Here is a 21,736-nt window from a genome sequence, read left to right on the forward strand (position 1 = left end):
TTGGACAGAGCACACTTAAATTCCAATCTTTCGTCCGACCATATTCTACAAATAAGCTGATGATGAGATGGCGAAACATCGCCTCCATAGGTTTGTGCGCTAGGTTTGGCACCTGCCACGTAAAACGCGCCTCCAATGGCAAGTCAAAAACAGTCTCGGATGGGAGACCCCCCTTGTGATAAAATGTATTACATTTGGAATTTATATAGCCTACTAAAATATTCGCTGGATATTGGACTGTATTTTAGTAATTACCTTATATTTTATATTGAAACATAGTATTCGTCATGTCCTTCTATATATGTATGTATTCGTCAGTTTGTATGTTTGAGATATCCATCTAAAATTTTGCACATGCCCAGTCATTTTAGGATTTTCTTTATATTTCTCAAGATATCTTCACGAAATTTGACATAAATTTTTGTTCAAGACAACAGTATAATCTGCGAGTAAATTTTATCATGTAGCTTCTATTCAAACTGACTGATCAAAATCAAGTTCCTGTGTGGAAACATTTTTATTTGTGAAGGGTATTATAGCTTCGGCGCAACCAAAGTTAACCTTCTTTCTTATTTCGTATTGTTTGTTTAGCTAAACCGCAAATACAGAATGTTTCTTATTGTCTTCTAAGTTAGTAAGTAAAATTCTTATACGACTTTAGAAAGTTCCCTGCTGGAAAAACCTGTAAACGCAATTTGAATAATTTTTGAAAAAATCCAATTGGACTTATGTCCAGCTGTTACTTTCGTTAAACTTTATTCTGATATGGCAATATTGCAAAACGGCTTTTTCTCATTTGCTTTGTCTTGACATTTTGCATACGCTTTTTCTGGCTTCCTTCTCGACGAAGTTTGACAATTCAGCGTTTAATTTGCAAAAACTCGAAAAGACTTTCATTCATTTCATTTTTTTAATAAATTCTATTAGCTTAAAAAGTATACATTTAAAATGTCTGAGAATAATGGTACGTATAAGGATTGAATAGAAATTGTAATATAGCAATATATTTGTGCGAACTAGTGCTGTTAAGAGTCATGCATTCAAGAACATCAGTTGAAAACTGATAGAAAATTTCTGGAAGTATAAGCCGGCAATTACACGTTTCGCTTGTAATCTTTTAGATACCTCCAACGAATCAAACAGTCTTGGTAGCGATTCAATTTTGCAGTCATCGCGGTTAACTGGCGGTGGTGTAAATCCGGTTATACGCTCGGGAGTATTGCGACCGTCAGTACTTGGTCCTTCAGTTTTGGGTGCAGCAGCGCTGAGCAACAGCAACAACAATTCGCTTGCCAATGTGAATGCAAATTCGATTTCCAATTCAACAGCTACTAGTAATAATGGTGATGACGAAGAGGACTCTGTAAGCAGCACAACCAATCATAATCCTTTCATGCGGGAACAGAAGGACGATGAGGAGGAGGAGGAGAGCACAGAAAATGATTCGAATGCTGCAGAAGGAGCTGTTGGAGGCGAAGCAACCAATGAGAAGACGACGGAAGACAAAAAGTCGGCAGACGATGATGAACCAGATGAAGTAAGCTAAATGTATCCATAATGTTAACATTTGACGCTAATTGAATTGTACATTTTCTGTTTTTTAAGCGGTCCGATCCTTTAAGCTTGCTTCGCAAAAATGGGCTCGAACGATCAAATCTTTTTGCCGCGGCCAAAAGCTCTATGCCGCTGGTGGAAAAATCAGGTTTTGTTTTTGGACAAAATGTGCATGAACGTGTTGTTGGGGTAAGAACTCTAGAGTTACATTTATGTACTGATTTTAGTTCATTTGAATTTTTTTTAAGGAGAATATTAATCCTGATGGTGTACAGAAAGCAGACAATTCCGAGGCAAGCTGTTCTACTACTGGAGAATTGCTGTTTTCAAGTGTTATACAAAATGCAGCAAAGGCAGTGGAGTCTGACAAAGGTGCCACGCCAAAAGAGAATGAAACAAAGACACTAACCGATGTAGCGCGTGAATACGAAGAAAGTCGTGCTCAGAAGCGCAAATACGAGGAGGTGGAAACATTCACAGGCGAAGAGAATGAAATAAATATTGTCGATGTTAGTGTTTAGAAAATTTAAAATTAACACATATTCCTTTACTACTTTAATATGATATAATTTTCCCCAAAATATAGGTAAATTGTAAGTTATTTGCCTTCGTCAACAGCAACTGGGAAGAGCGCGGGCGTGGCAGTCTTCGTTTGAATGACTCTAAAAATGAGCAAGAATGCTCTCGAGTTGTGTTTAGAACATCGGGCAATCTGCGCCTTTTGCTTAATACAAAAGTGAGAATTGAAATTAAGATTCTAACGAAAGTTATTATATAATGTCGTTAATGTTTCCAGGTTTGGGCTGGTATGGTAGCTCAACGTCCAAGCAACAAATCACTGCGCCTTACTGCAATGGACAATACTGGTAAAATCAAAATATTTTTAGTGATGGGGCGTCCGGCGGACATGGCGCTACTACATAAAGAATTATTAGAGAGAATCGAACTCCGAAAAGTATCACATCCAGAAGAATGCCGTGCGCCGACAGAAACGAAAAATGGAATAGGATCAACAGCCAATCATGAAGAGGAGGCAAAAGAAGCTGAAGCCACCGCTGTACCAGATCACGAAGATTGCACAGAGCCAAGTCCCAAAAAGCCATTGGTTAATGAGGGAAAGAACTAATACACCGTTTTTATAAAACAAAAAAGAAAATTAATAAAAATAATAAACTCTTAATTTATATTTTGGAAAAGAAAAAAATGTAATAAGTATTTGAAGAATTGAAAATGAATGCACACAACATGGACTGCATAAATCCTGTTAATGAATTTTAAAAAAACTCAATATGTCCAAATTCAGCGAAAAACTGATAAAGTAACGGTTATGGCTAAAGCGAAACATTGATTTCTTTTGTACCGTATAAACAACAACGAATTACACAGCGCAGTAGAAATGTTTTCTAGATCCAACTGGCAGTTATACACAACTGTTTATAAATATTTACTAGATAGTTAGTAGGCGGTAGGAAAAGGTTCGAGCTCAGCGCCAAAATATGCAATGTTGCTGAGTTTTAATTAAATTTATCAGTGAATAACGTGATTTACCAATTTTATTTGTAGGCGTTTTGCGAATTTCCAATTCAAAAACGTTTCTCATATGCATAAATTTAATTTATGATTTTACCTACCAAACATACAAAAAATGCAAATCTCCAATCATATCATTTCTCTATTGCATGTGCTTTATGTGTGGGATATTTCATTTATTTTCTATTATTAAGCTACCTACCGATTTTCCATACATTTGTGCTCTGCATATAAACTACAACAATAATATGTTTATATATATTTTTAATAATGAATTGTAGTATAAATGAAAGCAAAGTTGAAAACAAAGAATATTTGAAAAGCATTTGGAAGAAGAAGCAAATAAAATGAAATAAATTTAGATTTCTGTTCCTTACATAACAATAAAAACTGGTCATTTTATTCATTATTGAGCATGTGGAAGTGGAACAAATGGCATTGCAAGCACTTTACTTTGATTGTACTTTTCTTTGAAGATTTTGGACGTGGTTTACAATTATGTATCAACCTGAAGCTGCTACTGGTTGCTAATAATCTTGAAATTAGAAGCTGATAGTGGTTTCTGTTAAGCGTTTCCTTTACGCAGGAAGTTGGTGCGAACAACTTGATTGTCCATTGTTCCTTCTACCTTGAAAATGCTGTTATCAAACTCATCAGTCGTTCGAAATTTGGGTAGTTTTGTTAGCTCAGTTGATTTTGGATGTTGGCCTTTTGCGAATTTACACAAATTAGGTGCTTTGTGTTAATAGCAACAACTAAAGCTTCACATTTAAACGAACAAATCAGCGGCACATTTTTTACTTACCGAGTATTTGTTCAATTCACAACCTGTCATAAAGCATCGTAAAATCGTAAAATTATAAATTTTTACTTACCGAGAATCTTTCCGTAAAACACTTTTAAAGATCGGAAATGCATTTTGTTATTTTTTTAATAGTAAAAATATGTATTCTATTACATTCTATTGATTTTCTTCTTATTTTCGTCAACTCTTCTAGCCGTCTACACTACTCATTTATATGTATAGTATGTATGTATATGCACTAAACAAATGCTGCATACAATATAACAATCACTACTTGAAATTTAAAAATTTTCACCACACTGGGTGTCAAAGAGGGTATATTTATTGCACAAGCGAACATTATAGATGTACGTATAATTAAGGGCATGCAATTTTCTTGGTTCAATAAGCAAAAAAAAAAAATTATATATATACATGTTTATTTCCTTCGAATTGACACATTTTAATTTATCGACAATTATTTGCTATAAGAAGTTACACGCTTTTTACATGATATACCTACACATCTTACATAATTTGTATATTAATAAGTTAAATCATTTGATTTTACAACCTTACAAGAAATAATTAATATGACTTAAAATACTTTCTACAATTTATTTATTTTTTTTTTGTATATGCTTGCATGCTTAAATTAAATAAAACCAAAATTAAGGAAGAAACCTGTATTTTTAACATAAAATAATAAAATAAACTTGAAACGATTTTCGCCACATTAATAAATTAGAATGCATAATGGTCAATTGCAACGAGCATAAACGATCGCAAAACGAATGCAAGGCTTCCGCTGGAGAGGAGCAGGTATTCGGATACAAATGGCGGGTACACGTGTATGCGCTTACAATAAATAGTCATATGTTTGTATGTATGTGGGTATGTTTTTGTTTGTATATGTGTGTGTGAATTAGAACTGCGCTGATTGGCCCATGCACCTGTTTTGTGCATCGCAACACTGCAAAGGCAAACAAGATGTAGGGCGCCGATGTTGCCGGTGAGTTGTCGAATATGTGTGTGTTTCATGGAGAGTTGCATTTAGTTGACAGGTTAGCTTTGTTGAAGTTTTTTAAATGCGTCTAGCTAGTAAAAATCCATGCATTCTGTTCTTGTTTACTTTCATGCAAATGCATTCAGCCGTTTGGTACTCTGTGAACTTTGTATGAGCTAATCGGTGCAAATCTTTGCACTTCACTGCTATCTAATTATATAATTTATTTATATGCCATACATATATATTCAATTGTCGTTGCAAATTTAACAAACTACTTGATTTGGATTTTTCTTAGTGATATAAATGATCTGTTTCCGCTTTTTACAAAGTACATACATATATCATATGTATGTATATGTATGTAAATATGTAGTAATTTGCCTACTACACGTGTTAAAGCATTAATTGCAAACATTTATCAGTTTTTTTGCTGCACGTGATTCTTACTTTAATGCTTGCTCCCATATACTTATGTCTGTATGTATGTATGTGTGAAGGTTGTAAATGCTTTCCTATGTTACAGCAGCCAGCGCTCAACAACTCTATATAGTTTCGTAGATACATATTCAAGCGATAGTGGAGAATGTTTTTTTTTGTTGTGTTTTTGTTGCACAATCGCACTTCGCAATCGCTCTTCAGATGACCACAGTCGGCGCTGCCGTTGTGCTTTTCAACGAGTTTTGTGCGTACCACTGATGTTCGCACAATAATGTGATTTGAATAACAACTGTTGGGTTAACAAGTGGGATTTATGCGCGGGGCCTTAGCTGATGCTGCTGCAACTCGAAACCGTTACATTTAGCGCACTTCCTTTGCTGCTTGCTGCGATAGCCACGGAAGACCTGTGAATGCGAACGCAAAAATAAGCACACACATACACACACAATACTGTTTGCATTTGCATTGTACTCACCTATTGTGACGCATGTGACTCTTAACTAGGTCACTATTGACCAGCGCCGCCATCAGACTTATTTCGCCCGCCATCACTGTGGCGCACACAATTTGTGCCAGTTTCTTTGCATTTTCGCCGGGATGCGCGTGATTAGCGCCACGCACGCCCAACATGTCCAGGCATGCGCCCTGACCGGGCAGGCCGGTGCCGCCGCCAACCGTGCCCACCTCCAATGAGGGCATCGTGCAGGTCATGTATAAATCGTCATTGTTCGGGCCCCAGCATTCCATGCCCGTGGAGCAATTGCTGGATGTCACATTTTGTGCGGGGTCTTGACCGGTGGCTAGGAAAACGGCCGTCACCATGTTAGCTGCGTGTGCGTTGTTTCCTGCGACATAAGTACGAATATGCAAAATTAGTGGGAAATTAAACAAAAAAAAGTGGTTTTCAGAAATAGTAAATAAAATATGGTTTATTTTTTATTTGTTGGGATTTTATTAGAAAGAAGTTTTTTATCTTTTACTTACCACCTATACTGCCCGCCATGGCGCTGCCGGACATGTTCTTCAATTTGTTGCACTCCACCAGCGTTTTGGCGTCCGTTTTCAGTACAGTGCGCAGGGTTTGAGCCGGAATGATGCACTCGGTTACCACACATTTGCCGCGGCCCTTGATCCAGTTGATTGCTGCCGGTTTCTTGTCGCAACAGAAGTTGCCACTCAGCGATATGATTTGCATGTCTGGGAATTCCTTTTTGATGCATCTCAGCGCCATCTCAGCACCTTTGGATACCATATTCATGCCCATGGCATCGCCTGTCAACGCCACAAATCGAATGTAGAGCTGTGGACCATCGATTGCGATCAGACATTCCTTCAAGCGGCCAAAACGCGATGTTGAATCGAATTCGCTCTTGATCTTTTTATAGTTCTTTTCATTGTAAATCCAATTTTTCGCCTCCACAGCGCGTGAAATGCTGCCGAAGCGCACGCAGGGTGCACGCGTCATGCCCACGTCCTCCACATGCGAAATGACACCGCGCACCGAGAGTGCTTTACAGCCTCGATTGGTAGAAGCGACCAGTGCGCCTTCGGTGGTTGCCATGGGCACGAAATATCTATTGCCATCCAGCAATAGTGGGCCGGCATAGCCCACTGGTATGGGTACGTAGCCAATGACATTCTCACAACAGACGTTCATCACTTTGCGGTAATCGAAGTGCAGATAAGGTAAGCAGTCCATGCGTTCCGCTGGTACTTTGGCACGCTCAAAAATGATTTTCCTACGTAAGTTCACACCGCGCACCGGATCATCCAAAATGGATTCGATATTGTGTAAGGGGCAGTGTTGACTGGCGCTATTAACGACTAAAGTGATTTCTTCATCGGTGAGATTGGCAGCGCTGCAGCCCTCTTCGGTGGATTGAATAATTTGTAGGCATTCTTGGAGTGAGCGCGGCGGCCGTGGTTCGACCTGACGCTTCACCAGTGGCAGCAATTGGCTTACATCGGTTATGCTATCGGTTTGTGTGTATGCATTTACGAGATTTTGCTCTTCGATGGTGAATAGTGGGGCGCGATGGCTGCGTACGTTTGCGCCGGGAGGCGTAACAGTGAGCTCAGGCAGCGAGCCAACAATTTCGGTTTGACTCGAGTCGTCAACAGTGGCAGTCATTGGGGGAACTATGGCGGCCTCTTCAACTTCGTTCAAGGCTTGAGTTTGGGAAGTTTTTGCCACAAGGGCGACTGTGGACTGACGCAGTTGATCACGCAGCTCGTGCCGATGTTCGAAGAAGATGAACTTCACCACCAAAGCAATGAGCAGGATTAGTATGACAATCTGGTCAGCGCTCATGGTAAGCCATCTAGAGATAGATAGATATGCAGAGAATTTAGATTTGTAACTCATTAAATTGGAATGCATGTTATGGTAAGTAATCGTAAGAAAATGGCGAGCCAAAGAAACCACTACGTCAAAACCGGCGGAAGCAGTGAAAAATGTAAAGAAAATGTACAGCCTCGTTTTGATATTACACCATCAACATAAGTGTTATACTCACTTGATGATCATATCCGTAATTTCACCCGACTCCGTGCGACTGCTGTTCGCATTCAAATTCAATTGCGGCGTCAATTTCTTATCCACCGTCTCGTATTCACTGTTCGAGAAGACGATGCGACTGTAGATGTGCACAACCATCAGACCGGTGGTCATTATGATTTTCACGCGTTGCACTACCGGATTCGTCTTCTGCTCTTCATCGTTCAGCGCCTTCAATAGTATGGAGTCTTTGGCCTTAGCGCGCACTAACGACATGTCCATGCCGTTGCGTGACAAGTCGAGTATCAGCGACAAACAGGCTGGATAGAAGGTCATAAAGACCACATAATTCACAATCACCGACATAACGGCGAATGTGCACAGCACCTCGAGACGCTGCACGCCCGACAGCGTTCCCACACCAATTACAAGCGTCTCCACAATCGTATCTAAGGTTATGGCCGGTCCCAGCAATTCTAAGCCACGCGCTATGTTATTCGTCACTTCGGCCTGATTCGTGCCGAAGAGCGCCAATTGCGCGAGTGTGCCAGAATTTGTGAGATCAATAACCAGGAGCATAAAAAACAGTGCATCTCTGCGGGAATGAGGAAAAGATGTAATTCGATTAATTATTAATTCAATCGCTAATATTAATTTACATTGTATAGTTGATTATTGCTTTACTCACTTTAAATCAGACATATCACTGCCAAGGAACTTTATTATTGTCGTCGTAAAGATAAAACTAGAGAAGATCGTAAATAGTCCAGCGATTCCTGTGAAGTAAAATTTATTATAAATGGCTCAATTCATTTAATGGTCGGCGCATGCTGAATGCGAAATGTGATTGCGAATATTATGTAGAGGTAACAGGTATTTGTTATATCAAATAGAATACATGAACACTAGGGTATTCCCAAAATAATGTTTTATGTTATGCATCAACGATTATTGAAGACGTAAGAAGTAAAAAAACACAAAGTGATTTGGACGACTGTAAAACGAGGATGATCGAGAAAGCTAACACTCTGATGATATCAAAGGAAAGTGTTGGAGATTCCGTTCCAGAAAACTTTGGTATGCGAAAGCCGAACAATTCACAGTGGCACAGATTAATGAAAATGGTATTGGACTTCGAATTGTTTCCGTGTCTACAATATTCTTCGGATCTAGCCATATGACGTTCTGTTCGCCGCCTGTTCTAATGTTGTATGGCCTTAAAAAAATATTACCTATAAAACGGTACGAATATTTTGGTCTGTCCGTTAAATTAGGGTTGTTCCTCTACTGAATTCCCCTGATAAGATCAGGACCGATCCTCGTTCTTACCGGGGCATCAGTCTCCTTCCAGTACTTGGTAAAGTGCTGGAAAGAGTTATGGTTGAACGGCTTCAGGAGCTATATGATAGGCAGTATGAATTCAAGAAAGGACGCAGTAAGAAGATGCTTGGTTTCATGTCCAGAATGCCGTTAGGGAAAATGTCAACAAGTATGTCCTTAGCATATTTATTGTCTTCAAAGATTCGTTTGACTATCTAAGCTGGGATTGAGTGGTCCAACGGCTGGAATTTACCCTTTGGCAGAGCTACTTTTCGGACTGAGAGGGAAAAAACGGGTAACCGAGACTTCAGATTTTGTCTGAGTCTGGGTTTTGTGCTTACGGGTCATGGACCTCTGAATGCATTTTTGCATCACAGGCACACAGTTCGCTCAAACCTGCTCATGCGGACTCATTAATTTGATCCACTGTGCATTTGAGCCCCGCGGGGTAGGGCTGTAGTCAGTAGGTACCCACATTAAACACACCGAACGGTGTCCGTTAAATCAATCGAAACGAATGTGTGAAAACTTCTTGCAGTGGATAATATACATACAAAACTGAAATACATACGAAGGACCTTGTTTAGAGCTAACTTTTGAGAAACGGAAAAAAACTGCTTTAAATGAAAACTTTAAACTCACTTAAAGCTTTTTCCGTAAAGATTAGACACACTAATAAAATGTTTGCCGGAAACACGAATGTTAAAAATCTCATTGAATTATGGAGTGCCTTAATGGATATTACCAATGAACGTAATGCCCATAAGTCCCACACACACACACTTGGTACACCTTGCGTCATAAATCAGCGGAAAGCTTCTATAGTTATGCGCTGTCACCGTATTTAGGAAAGATATAAAACTAAGGACGTCTATATGCACACATACAAATACACCTGCATGCATTTATATTTCTATATACATATGTATGTACATATGTATATATAATACACTCATACTTTGTAACCGTAAACATTAAACAAATACAACTTTCTTAAAGAATTCAACAAAGTGGATATATGGAGTTTACGCAGCTTATAGGACCTGTAGGCTAAAAGTCACTACCTTATGCTATATATGTACATACGTGTGTGTGCCAATGAGATTTTTGCCACGCCAACATTATGGCAACAGATGTGTGCTCATTCTAGATTATGCTGAGCCACTTGCGTTTGCTTCAATAAAGAACTCAAGGTATTAGCAACGGTTGTTTTATGCAAACCGTTTTTATGCTTTTTGCGGCGTAGAAGGCGCAGAACCTCGCTGCAGCGCCATTGACTACAGTAGCAGAGGCAAATGCGAATGTTAATTGCATTGACAGTTGAACAGTTTGACGAGCACTAAATAGCATTGTTAATTCTTTCATTTCAATGCAGCAGTAAAATGATTTTAGAGATCATTAAAACACGAGCGCGAACGTTAAACGGCCTTCGGTGTGAAGTTTACAGCAAATTTAGTGGATATCTATGCTGAGCGAGTGAGCACTTTTAAAAATGTCGTTTCACTAAAATACTCCACTTTTGGTGGCAATAAAACGACGCAAGTGAAAACGCCTTACACGCACGCACACACGTACGAACGTTTACCATACGGCACGTAACTGCAATTAAATTGATTTGCGAATTCGCGATTGAACATACGCAATTGTATGTACATGCGTTATTAATCGCAGCAACAGTGCATGCTTTGAAACTATACATACACTTATGTTTGTATATGTACATTTGTGTGTGTGAGTTGACTGAGGTTTTTGCATGGACATTGAAATGAAAATTGGACTAAGGTTTTCTGCCGCTAACTAAATGAACTCAAATAAATCAAAACTAGGAAAATTGTTCAACAAGTGTTACGGCATTCTCAGAGCATAGTCCAATACGAATGTGAGCTCGAATAACCGTATTTTTATATAATTTTTTAGGAAGTGCCACAAGCCGGGAAATCAAGCAACACTTAAAGGGGTCTCACGCTCGCCGTGGCTAAATAATTTCACTTTTGGTTCAGCGTTAAAGCATAGATCTAGCAAAACCCCTCAACGCTGACATCATATTTTATGTTTAAACATCCACATATTTGCCTTTTGAGACAATGTTAGCTCATTCTATTAGCATTAACTCACTTGCACTTGTAATTTGCGAAAGCTACACCTATGTACAGTAAATATTTCGGTTTCTAAGCGTAGCCAGCCACACTGTTATGGAGTGCATACATATGAAAATGAATTATTATGCTCGTAACATATGTACATATATATGTATGTAGTGATGTTGGTATGATTATGACCAACAAGTAGTCGCCGATTGTACATCGACACTGAAAAAGCGCGCTCAAAACAAATTATTGCGTGTAAAACTCAAGCGAAACGGCAAATTCCACATAAATAGTGTTTAGCAGTTTAAGTTGAAGGTTACCATTAGATAGCCATAGGCCAGCTAGCGACTGACCGTGCATCCATTCGTCCGTCTGGCTGTCTATCTGATTGCTATATATTCTTCAATCAGTCAGTCAGTAGTGCAAATTTTACACCTCAATCATACCTTTCGAGGCCAATACTCAATCGCTCAACGTTGATGGTCACCAACCAACAAAAACAAATACAATTGCTATTATGATAAAGGTATTGTAAAACTGCGCATGTGCGTCGATATTTAATAACTGCAAATAAAAGCACCACAGCCTTACCATTGTCAGCGAAGCATTGAACTGTGATTACCCCCCAAATCTAGGCGAACAAGAGCACAATCGTTTTAAGGGCACTTTAAGTGTCGTTCAAGCATGCGCATTTTCGCCAATGCTTCCAAGAGTCCGGGTAAACAAATGAATAATCTCGTTGTTGGTCATTATTTTGGTCAATAACCAATGAAGCAAATACTAATATCGAATGAGATATGCACTATAATATGTTTATGTGAATATTGCTCGCAATTAGTTGTGATCTCTAGCACGTATTCATAGTATAACGGAATACACATCTCGTAATAGTGCTAAGTGATGCCATTTTAGTAAATAAGTTCAATGCTACGAATCAAACCGTAAGTAGATTAGACTCAGTTTTTAATGACGTATACCTTGAATTTATTAATGATAATTTAATAAACCTATTTCATTAATACACATTTTTTATTAATTTTATTTTAATTTTTAGTAAATTGATTCTTTCGACATTGTGTGAGATAAAAACAATGCTTCTAGTATGCAAAAACCAAAACATGCCAGGAAACGCTTTAACTTATTAAAAAAAAAACTTGAAGCCGTCATCGATCCTTCCCTCTCTGTTCAAACACACCTATGTTAGGCAATTTACGGATGCTTCATCTATTCTATAACTTTGTAAACGTATCATGGGTATTGTTATTCTACCTTTATTTTAGAAGACCTAATTGCTTTATACCGGTTCTTTGTCCGATTCCTCAATCTCTTGTATGCATTTTTGGCAATACAAGGTTTTTGCAAAAGGGTTGGAGAGGAAATTTAAGGGTTTTACATAATTTTATTTGATACTTTTTTCTTCTTGCCTAGGTTGTTCTAATGCTCACTGTGAATACCTTTGACGTTAGACAATTTTATCAATGGATTTAAAAAATTTAAACGAAATTCCGGGTTTTTCGTTTATATTTGTAATTCAAAAAAAGGTTCACTGATATAAGAAGACTAAATAATACTTCCATCCATCTTTTACAAATAAGGACTGCGTCGAAAAAAAGTATCCGTTACAATAATGAAAAAAAATTAAAAAAAAAATAGTCCGGTTTTTATTAACTAAAATATTTTATTAAAAAAAATTATTTAAAATTTGAAAAAAAACGGGAGAAGAACCCAATAATTATGTTTAAATATTATTTTTTTTTTTAATTTTTTCCGGAAACACGTCCATTAGTGCTTTTATGGCAGTGTCCGATACTCTCATAGCTGCTAAAGACCACTTTCTTTTAAAGTCTTGAAGGTCTTTGGTCACTTTTTTTGTTGCCTTCATCACCCTTTTTACTAAAGCTCAGCATCACTCAATCGGCCATAGTTCTGGAAAGTTAGGTTAATTCGTTTCTCTGGGTACTAAAATCACTCCATTTCGTTGGAACTTCTCTAAGCTTGTTTTGCTATAGTCACAAGTACCCGATGTGCTTCCTTTGTCACAACTGCAAATTGTCTGCCACACAAGAAATTTCTTTGGAAATTTTGTCACATTTTTGGCTTTGAATTTTTCAGTAACATTTCCTCGAGAATCTGCTGTATAAAATTCTTTCCAGGTAGCTGAAAAAAGTGCTCACGATCATGTGATCCCTTCCTTTCGCCAGAATCTTTATTCTAGTCAATACGCACATCTTCCTTAAAGCGTTTAATAACGGGAGAAATGGTTTAGGGTTAGTCCCTACTTCTTTGATAATTTTCTTAAAAGACCACTATGGTTTCTGTTGTAAAGTTTTAATAATATTTTCTGGCATTTATTTCAGAGCTACTAAGATAAAAATTGTATTTAAAAATTTTAATTGCACAATATGGGGAAAAAATGGAGCGGACAATTTTATTCGACGCAGTCCTTAAAATAAAAATTTGTGCTTTCTATTAAGTAAAGCAAAACTTTCCCAAAATCAATGCTTTGCTTGCAATTTAACTGTTCCTTAACATAAACTTTTCATATGCTTGCACATACTCTTGTAAGTACTCACCTAGAATATACTTGGAACCTAGCTTGTGCAGGCTGCAAAACTGGTAGTAGCAATAAAGCACTGCCGTGCAGCGCACAATCGTCATCAGTATCACGTCGGCGGCATTGTACTCGGCTTCCAGACCATCACACGACTGACTCCAACCGTGACAGGGACGATGTCGACTGGAAGTTGCCGACGACGCTGCCATGGAGGCAACGCCGGCGCCGACGCCGCCACCACCGGCTTGCTTGTCAACTGTCAGCATACATGCCGTCAGCGTGAGTAGCGCCACAATAACCTCCCACGGATGGGAAGCACAAAATTCACCGTGTGCACGAAATAGACGTCCTATCATTTTGGCGACGAATCTCCGGTTTAAGCACAATTTTGGCGGCGATGTGCGAAATGTGTACTCTGAATAGAAATTCCTGAAGTTGAGACGCGTTGCTCTTGTTGTTGTTGTTGTTGTTGCCGTCGTAACTTGCAATCACAATTTTGCTGCAACAATGCGTATTGTATTTGCCGCTGACAGTAAAAACAATAACAGCAATTTTCAATAAAAGCAAAAGCGCCAGGTAAGGTAAATATGTATGTATATGTAGCGGCGTGGTAGGAAATTGTTGAAAACAACAAATTATCGCAATTGATGAATAAATATTTTAGTTTTAGTTGTCAGTCAATCACATACGTTGCCTCTAATGGATTAGCGCAGCTGTTGCAACGATCCACATGTGTGCGTATGTGTGTGTGCTGGGGGCGAGGTGTGGAGCGTGAGTGCGCTGGATGTTGGCGTGCAATTTCAAGTGTCAGCGTATTTGCGATTCGTTTTTCACAGGTAGGTGATGTTCTGCCACAATTTTCGCCAATATCTGTTTAATATTGTTAATAGTTTGATTTGATAGTTGCTATTTTCAGTCAACGAAGTTCTGCAAAAAGATGAAAATAAAGTATTTATAAGTTAAACAAATGGTTGAATGGATCTTTATTTTATACTTGGTTTTATTAGATAGTAAATTTGCATATCATAGGTATTTATGTACATATGTATATGAGCATATATGGAATCAGTTCAAAGAGAAGCGTGTGAAAATTACTTGTCGGTGTTTTTCGTCGAGAAACCAGAAAAGTTTTACACTGATGGAATAATGTCTCTAGCGTACATCCAAATCAACCAAATTATTAAACTTCACTATAAATATAACAAAAAAATAAATTGGAATTTTGATTAGAAATACGAAAAGACTTTTTCGACTACCCAATATGTACAAATATACCATTCTTTTATAAAATTATAACATATTCTAATTTTCTCGCATATTTTTCTAGTACGAGCGCAAGATTTTTGGCATTTTATTGAATTTTGCTCCGTGAAACTAATTTTTAAACAATATTTCAAAAACAAATGTGTTATTAACAGTATAAAAAGCGGGGTATTCAAAATCGATCGGTAGGATAGACTCAGTTATTAGCTTTAGTATTGTAAGAGTTCTTGAGACCACCAAACCATTGCTACGGTGTGTATGAGAAGGTTTCGATTTGAGCTGATTCAACGAAAGACTGTTAAGTAATGCAATAATTACTTTCCACAGAAGCCAAATTGCCGGCAGCCATTGTGAGGACTTCATAAATCAACTTCAGGGTGTAGTGGTAAGGATGAAGCATATGATTAAAATACATGCGGGCGCTTAAATACGTTTACTATTTCAGAAAAGATCTTGACATTGTTTAGATTCTCAAGAACTCTTACAATATTTTATATTTTGAAAAATTTTGGAAAAAGAAGGGCCGAACAAATTACGCGGGATAGCCTTTATTATATGTACATATGTATATACTCAGTTTAAATACCGGAAAAAGGTAGGTATTAAAAGTAGTCCATTTATTTGCCGCTGCAACATTTCCATGAAGCCGAATAATTGAGTATATATGTATGTGCATGTGTGTAGCTGTGTACATATATGCAAATTGAACTATGCGATTTTTTCCAACAGTCGAAGCTCCCAACTACTCAAATAATGATAATTAAAAGTGATTGTGAGAATATTGACGGTGCTGCAAGAGTTCACTAACCCAAAGTGCTTTACTTATGCCGCCACAAGGACAACGGAAACTGACAATCGAAAAATGAAAACATACAACACCGTGCAACAGACGGCAACCGGAGCGTGCAACATTGTATCGCAATTGAATAGTTTATCGATCATCGCTTGACATCGTTTCATTATACATATATCTGTGTGGTTGTATGTGTGTGCGCGCATTATTATTCACACTTGGCTCGCTTTTGTTCCGACTGCAGCGGCAACGAAGTCGATTTACTGGAACGTTTGGTGGTTGGTGGCATTATTCGTTGCCAATTATAAGTGGCCAATGGCCAAGATAGCCCAGATGGACAAGATGCTGTTGAATTGGCTTGGCAAGCACATTTTATTGTAAGCGGCTTGTCTTGTAAGCCAGAGCAGCGTGCCGAACCTAGACTTTGTAGTGGAATGCGAAAGAATGCAAAATTATCAATATGAACTTGTAGAGCTTGAGCTTCAGAGATAACAATAGCACAGAACAAAAGAAAAAGTGTAACGGGAATAAAGCGGCAATTCGTTGCTACCGATTATGGTTGCACGGCAATAAGTAAGACGCTTAAAGCAATTGACTTTGTGACATGGCAGGATTAAATTTACTGCAGTAAAGCGAGTACATATGCACAGATGAATATATGGACAGTGTTGCCAGATTTAACAGACAGCGAATGAGATGAGTGGATTTATTAACACTGCCTTTTGTGGGCAGCAATAACTTTATTATGAATTACGCTTTGATAACATAATTTCTAATAGCTAACAGTAAGAAAGTGTTGTGGATGAGGAAGGAAAATCAACAGACATTTTGCTGGCAGCAGCGTTCCTCTTTCTACATAAACATGTAGTTGTATGTAGTGCTGGGCTTTCGTGGTGGCTTTATCAATGTTTCAGACAATTTAGATTACAACAGTTATTGCGATGATCGAATAGGCTATCAAATTAAATGGCATTATAAGAATCAACATTAAATTTCATACTTACCGGCGTTCTCTTCTCACTGGCTTACAAGGGAGAGAGTTTATCTGTAAAACTACGATATATCGGCGCGGTATTTATGTTTTTGCAATTATGTATATTTATATATTTACACACATACATATATCGTCATCACTAACGTCGCTATTGAAATATTTCTTTCAAATGTTTTGTCACACCCATATTTCAGCATTGAAACGCTTTCATAAAGCCGTGCTCACAGACATTTTTATGCACCAAACATGCGCATCTACACATGATTTGATCATTATGGATATCGCAGCAATTTATTTCAAGTGAAGTGCCTACTCAATGAGTGCCGCATAGCTACCCTGCAGAAAACATCGAACTAGGCAGAAAAGGACTAGTTCTAGTTTCAAATCAAACTAGTTGATATAACATAGATTTTTGCTATTTATGGAACATGTTGGTTCGGGAAGGGGAAGAATAGTTAGCTCAGTCAATGCATACTTTCAAATAGATAACAGGAAGGACTTGAAAGGCTTCAGTGTCAAAATTGTTCTTAAGGATATAAATAAAAGTGGATAGCTCCTTATAATCTTGGGACTAGTTAAGATTAACGTACTGCTGACTAAACTGTAGCAATTAAGATCTTTTGAGACATGTAAAAATTTCGGTTGCCTATGTGGAAAAAATAAATAAAAAGCCGGACTAGTTTCATCTGTAGTGAGTACTAGTTACAACGCAGAAGTAGTTGATTTCGTTGCAGTGTATCTATCTTTTATTATATTTAACTATGTAACACAAAATGGTTGTATGTATGTTTGTGTGTCGATTGCGTTGGGTCTTTTGCAGCGATCCAACTACAACGTGACTAGGATCTCTAAACACCGCACAATGACGGTATCATCGTGAAAAATTAACAACAAATATTATTTCAATACGAGTCACAACAACATGAAAAAGCATATAAGTTATGAAAGAGTTACGGCCAGCGAAAGCGAATTATAGTAAAAAGATTGACAGCCGCAACGCGACACAAATTTAATAATAAATCAGTGAGGCAAATATCAATCGGCCGCTTATGAGTGAAGCGAAACCGCATGCACATACAAACATACCAAGTATTGCATGTGTATGTGTGTGTATAAGTGCGATATTTGGTGCATTTACTGTATTCATGGCATTCATTGTGGCGTTCGCAGCTCGGTTAGTGTTAACCACTCACGCAAGGATTCCCACCAGCAGTGCTGCAAGTTGTGAGTGCTCAGGCTATGCATAGAATGTGTAATGGGAATGTGTTCCTGTTTACATTTATTTATGAATTTCAAAATATTATATTTAAGGCAATTTATGTATTACATACATACATAGTATCTCATACTCATATTTCGTCAAATTATTTGAAATCGGATACTCGCTTTATTAAGTACTTAAAGAGAAAAAAATTAAAAACTATTTACTGACTATTTTTCATCGGTTTTTAAACTGGAAAATGAATGATACGAGTGTTCTCTTTGCCTTATCACTGCTAAGCAACTTTTTTGGTTATCAAAATATTCTTCATGACCGTGTTTACGTGTACCGTTACATAAGTATGTTCGTCTTTGTTCACTTTATCTATGTAGTTTGTATGGTGAAAGATGATTCCTTTGCAATTTTGTGAGTTTAAAATAAGAAAAAGGTATAATAAGATTTGAAATAACCGTTTTACATTGCTCTATTGTTATTACAACTAACCTTTTATTAGTTTCGAACAAATGCGGAACATACGTTAAATTTAACTTATCTTGGAATAACCAACCATTTGAATAATCTTTAGTCTTTAGTTTATCGTATCATGAGTCTAATTTTATTTTTAGCAGAGGCACTTTTCTTGTCACAAGGTGTTCATGCACAATCCGAAGTACGCCTCATTTTCAAGATACATACTAAAAATCATCTACTAAAATTTACGAAACTACAAGCATAACATTAAAAAGAATCGAAAATCAGATATAATAACTTTTATATAACTATTTTATAACCAAAACTTAAATTGTGTTTTAATATGAGTAACCAATATAATAAACAATAATGAACAAAAAAAAGTAACATCTTTTTCGACCACTTTTTGCCATTTTTTCGTTAAAGACATTTTTCCATCAGCGTGGCAGTCTTCTCTTTTTTATACAGAAATTTCAAAATATGGCGAATTTCTCATTATTTTCACTCATTTTTGAACAGCTGAAACTTTTTTCAAACTTCTCCGAATTTAATTTCTTTTTTGGTTATATGAAGCTTAAAATCTCACCTTTCCAACACTGTATGGTATGACACAATGTGATTGGTTGCATTGGAGATATGTATACGGCTGCTACGACATCTATTGAAAAAATACGAAAATACTTTTTCGACCCAAATACCCAATATAACCACTTTATTACCAAAACTCACATTTCTTTTCAATTTGAGTGGTTTCTATTCCACCGTTTTTCCTGCGCCTGTAAACTTATGAAAACTGATGTTACATTATTTTGCAATTTAGGTTATGAAATGTACTATGCGACAAGAGATATTGAAATTCTTACATAAAATTATTTTTGATGAGTTTCCCGGAATAATATGCCCTGACTAACAGAAAAAGGAACAATAGTGTCTTCAATGAAAAGTTGGGAAAAGTTATGGCAGGAATTTTCCACACAATTTGCTTATTATCAGCCTTATACATCAATTGCGAACTGAGAACTGATGCGAAAGTTTTTGTATATTGATTTTTATCATCAAATTTTTAATTCCCGATTTCCTATAAAACAACTTTTAAAACTCTTAAACATAATTCGTTACAAGATCAAAAACGAATGAAACATGTAGAAAAATATCGTCATATAGAAAAATTCGCTTTTAGGGATGACGATCATAAGGAGAGCGATACATACTGAAAATTTTGTAAAATTGCAGTGTTCTGGAAATTAATTCCTTATTAATAAATTTCGCTGTACAGAAGTAAGTTCTCTATTACCTACGTAGTACGTCTGTATAATCAATAATTTATACAATCAAATATGGTAAATAAAAAATGACATTTGCGATCAGGGAAAATTTTAGAAAACTGTACCATTAATCAAAGCCTGTGCTAGATTAGCAATCAACTAGTGTACAAATAATGAAAATAAACACGTTTTTTTTGCTTTCGTCATTTTACGCCAATTGCAAATGTTGCAAATTAATTAAGAAATGAAAGCACGTTACTTTATTTTTATTGTTACGCGAACGTAAACAAATTGCAGGCGGTAAATGGAACAGATGCATGCAACGTTTGTAAAGAACGTAAAGCAAATGAAGCACTTGCCAATTTGTAAAAAAAACTCGCACAAGTTCGAGTATTGTTTAAAAAAGAAGTAAAGTTTTTTCCTGGGAATTGACCAATAATTTCTCTTACATACATACATACATATGTGCATATAATAAATTATATAATTATTAGGCGTAATAACCATATGACCCGTTTAGCTTATGGCTTTGGTGAATATATTTATAAGTCGTGAGTGTTGGAGCAGAAGTTCAATTTCATTTTGATTTATTTTTATATTATTTCTAGGTTATAAGGTGCCAAAATCTGGTTTGATCTGGAAATAAAACACATGTAGGTTAATTTAATATTAGCGCGTGTAAATTTGCTTAGTTTTAATAGCAAAGTGAAGCCTTTTTAAGGCACATAATTACATATGTCCCAAGAGAATTGCTATGGCTTGACAGGAGGCTATGAGAAACGCTTAAATCACGAGGTTTGATAGTGTTTCTTCTGTTTTTATGGAGTGTCAGTCGTAAAGCATAATTGATCTGGATAAAAATTAAATTATTTTATACCCTTGCTAGAGAGTTAGACGAATTTCCCCTCATATTTGTGCTGCGTTTTGATATTAATCGACAGTCGGATCTAAGTAACATGAACGGACTCGGATCCGAATCAGGACTGTCCATTTGGCAGTAATCCTCGAATATTCTTTAGCAATGTTTTCTGTCGATACCACAAGAACAACACGAACCACCCCAAAAACTAATGGAATCTATCAGAAATTATTTTTTGATATTCGTCACAAAGTGATCATTTTGCTCGACCACTTTTTGCCATTTTTCCGCTAGAGATATCATTCCATCAGTGTAAATCGAAATTTCCAGAACGGAAGCGAACGAACCATTGTTGTGGTACACGAACTGATACAGCATCGTTACCATAAACTTCTTAAATGTAATTGGTGCTTGAGTGACATTATTTTCTTTTTTATACAAAAATTTCAAATTATGGCGAATTTCTCCATCATTTTCACTCATTTTTGCACAGCTGTAACTTTTTTTCAACTGGCCCGATTTTAATTTTTTGGTTATATGAAGCTTAAAATCTCACCATTCCAACAATATATGGAATGACCCAATGTGATTGGTGGCACTGGAGATATAGGACTGCAACGACATTTATTAACAAAATCCGAAAAGACTTCTTCGACTACCCAATATATTAGTTGGTGTTGGTGTCCTTATAAAGAAAGAAATAATTAACAAGTTCCCCACCGATTTATGAATTGTTTGTAGGTTCACTGAAAACAATTCATTTTGTGATTACCGAATTCCAACGCTAAAATTATAAGAATTACGAATGCGAGATAATGAATTGTGTGAGCTGACATATTTACACACGAATGTACATATGTATATCAAAATAATATTGCCAAAAATGATGTGATTTCGTAGAAAAGCATTTAATTTATATTATGTGACAACAATTTCGAAGACAGTTGGGCGCACGAGTATCTGTCGTCAACCGAGTCGCGCACAATTACTGCAAAAGAAAACAAAACGAAGGGCAAAACATCGCCGAACTTATCGTGAGTTGAATGCATATGATTTTCAACGGCACGCGGCTGTTTTCATCATTCGCTTTTGTCAATGAGTAATCAACTTTTAGAGT

At 36.9% G+C, this 21,736-nt stretch overlaps 2 protein-coding genes across 4 annotated transcripts in view; one reads left to right on the forward strand and one right to left on the reverse strand.

Annotated features, from left to right (window-relative positions):
• The first annotated feature begins 804 nt into the window (after positions 1-804).
• Positions 805-4,501, forward strand: LOC105226754 (ran-binding protein 3). Of its 2 annotated transcripts, none has more exons than XM_011205771.4 (6): positions 805-964; positions 1,122-1,537; positions 1,606-1,743; positions 1,803-2,063; positions 2,141-2,290; positions 2,351-4,501. In XM_011205771.4, the coding sequence occupies exons 1-6, from the start codon at positions 949-951 to the stop codon at positions 2,678-2,680; spliced, it is 1,311 nt and encodes a 436-aa protein (XP_011204073.2). In that variant the 5' UTR covers positions 805-948; the 3' UTR covers positions 2,681-4,501. The 2 variants fall into 2 exon arrangements, with proteins under 2 accessions (XP_011204073.2, XP_011204074.2); XM_011205772.4 differs by having other exon boundaries at positions 1,806-2,063.
• Positions 4,502-5,494: 993 nt separating this feature from the next.
• The window catches only part of LOC105226753 (3-hydroxy-3-methylglutaryl-coenzyme A reductase), a 50,865-nt gene continuing 34,623 nt past the window's right edge, over positions 5,495-21,736 (reverse strand). For both annotated transcript variants that reach the window (XM_049449635.1, XM_049449636.1), the window contains exons 2-7: positions 13,793-14,700; positions 8,501-8,588; positions 7,832-8,407; positions 6,300-7,636; positions 5,791-6,160; positions 5,495-5,719 (exon numbers count right to left, since the gene is read on the reverse strand). In XM_049449635.1, the coding sequence (XP_049305592.1) occupies positions 5,641-5,719; positions 5,791-6,160; positions 6,300-7,636; positions 7,832-8,407; positions 8,501-8,588; positions 13,793-14,129 (2,787 nt within the window). In that variant the 5' untranslated portion in view covers positions 14,130-14,700 and the 3' untranslated portion in view covers positions 5,495-5,640. The remainder of the gene's footprint in view (positions 5,720-5,790; positions 6,161-6,299; positions 7,637-7,831; positions 8,408-8,500; positions 8,589-13,792; positions 14,701-21,736) is intronic.

Source organism: Bactrocera dorsalis, chromosome 2, assembly GCF_023373825.1.
Source record: "Bactrocera dorsalis isolate Fly_Bdor chromosome 2, ASM2337382v1, whole genome shotgun sequence".
In the NCBI taxonomy this organism is placed as follows: Eukaryota; Metazoa; Arthropoda; class Insecta; order Diptera; family Tephritidae; genus Bactrocera; species Bactrocera dorsalis.

Coding starts and splice junctions, on each gene's coding strand:
- LOC105226754 (XM_011205771.4), top strand. Junction 1,538..1,605: donor ACGATGATGAACCAGATGAA/GTAAGCTAAATG, acceptor CTGTTTTTTAAG/CGGTCCGATCCTTTAAGCTT. Junction 2,291..2,350: donor GCCTTTTGCTTAATACAAAA/GTGAGAATTGAA, acceptor TAATGTTTCCAG/GTTTGGGCTGGTATGGTAGC.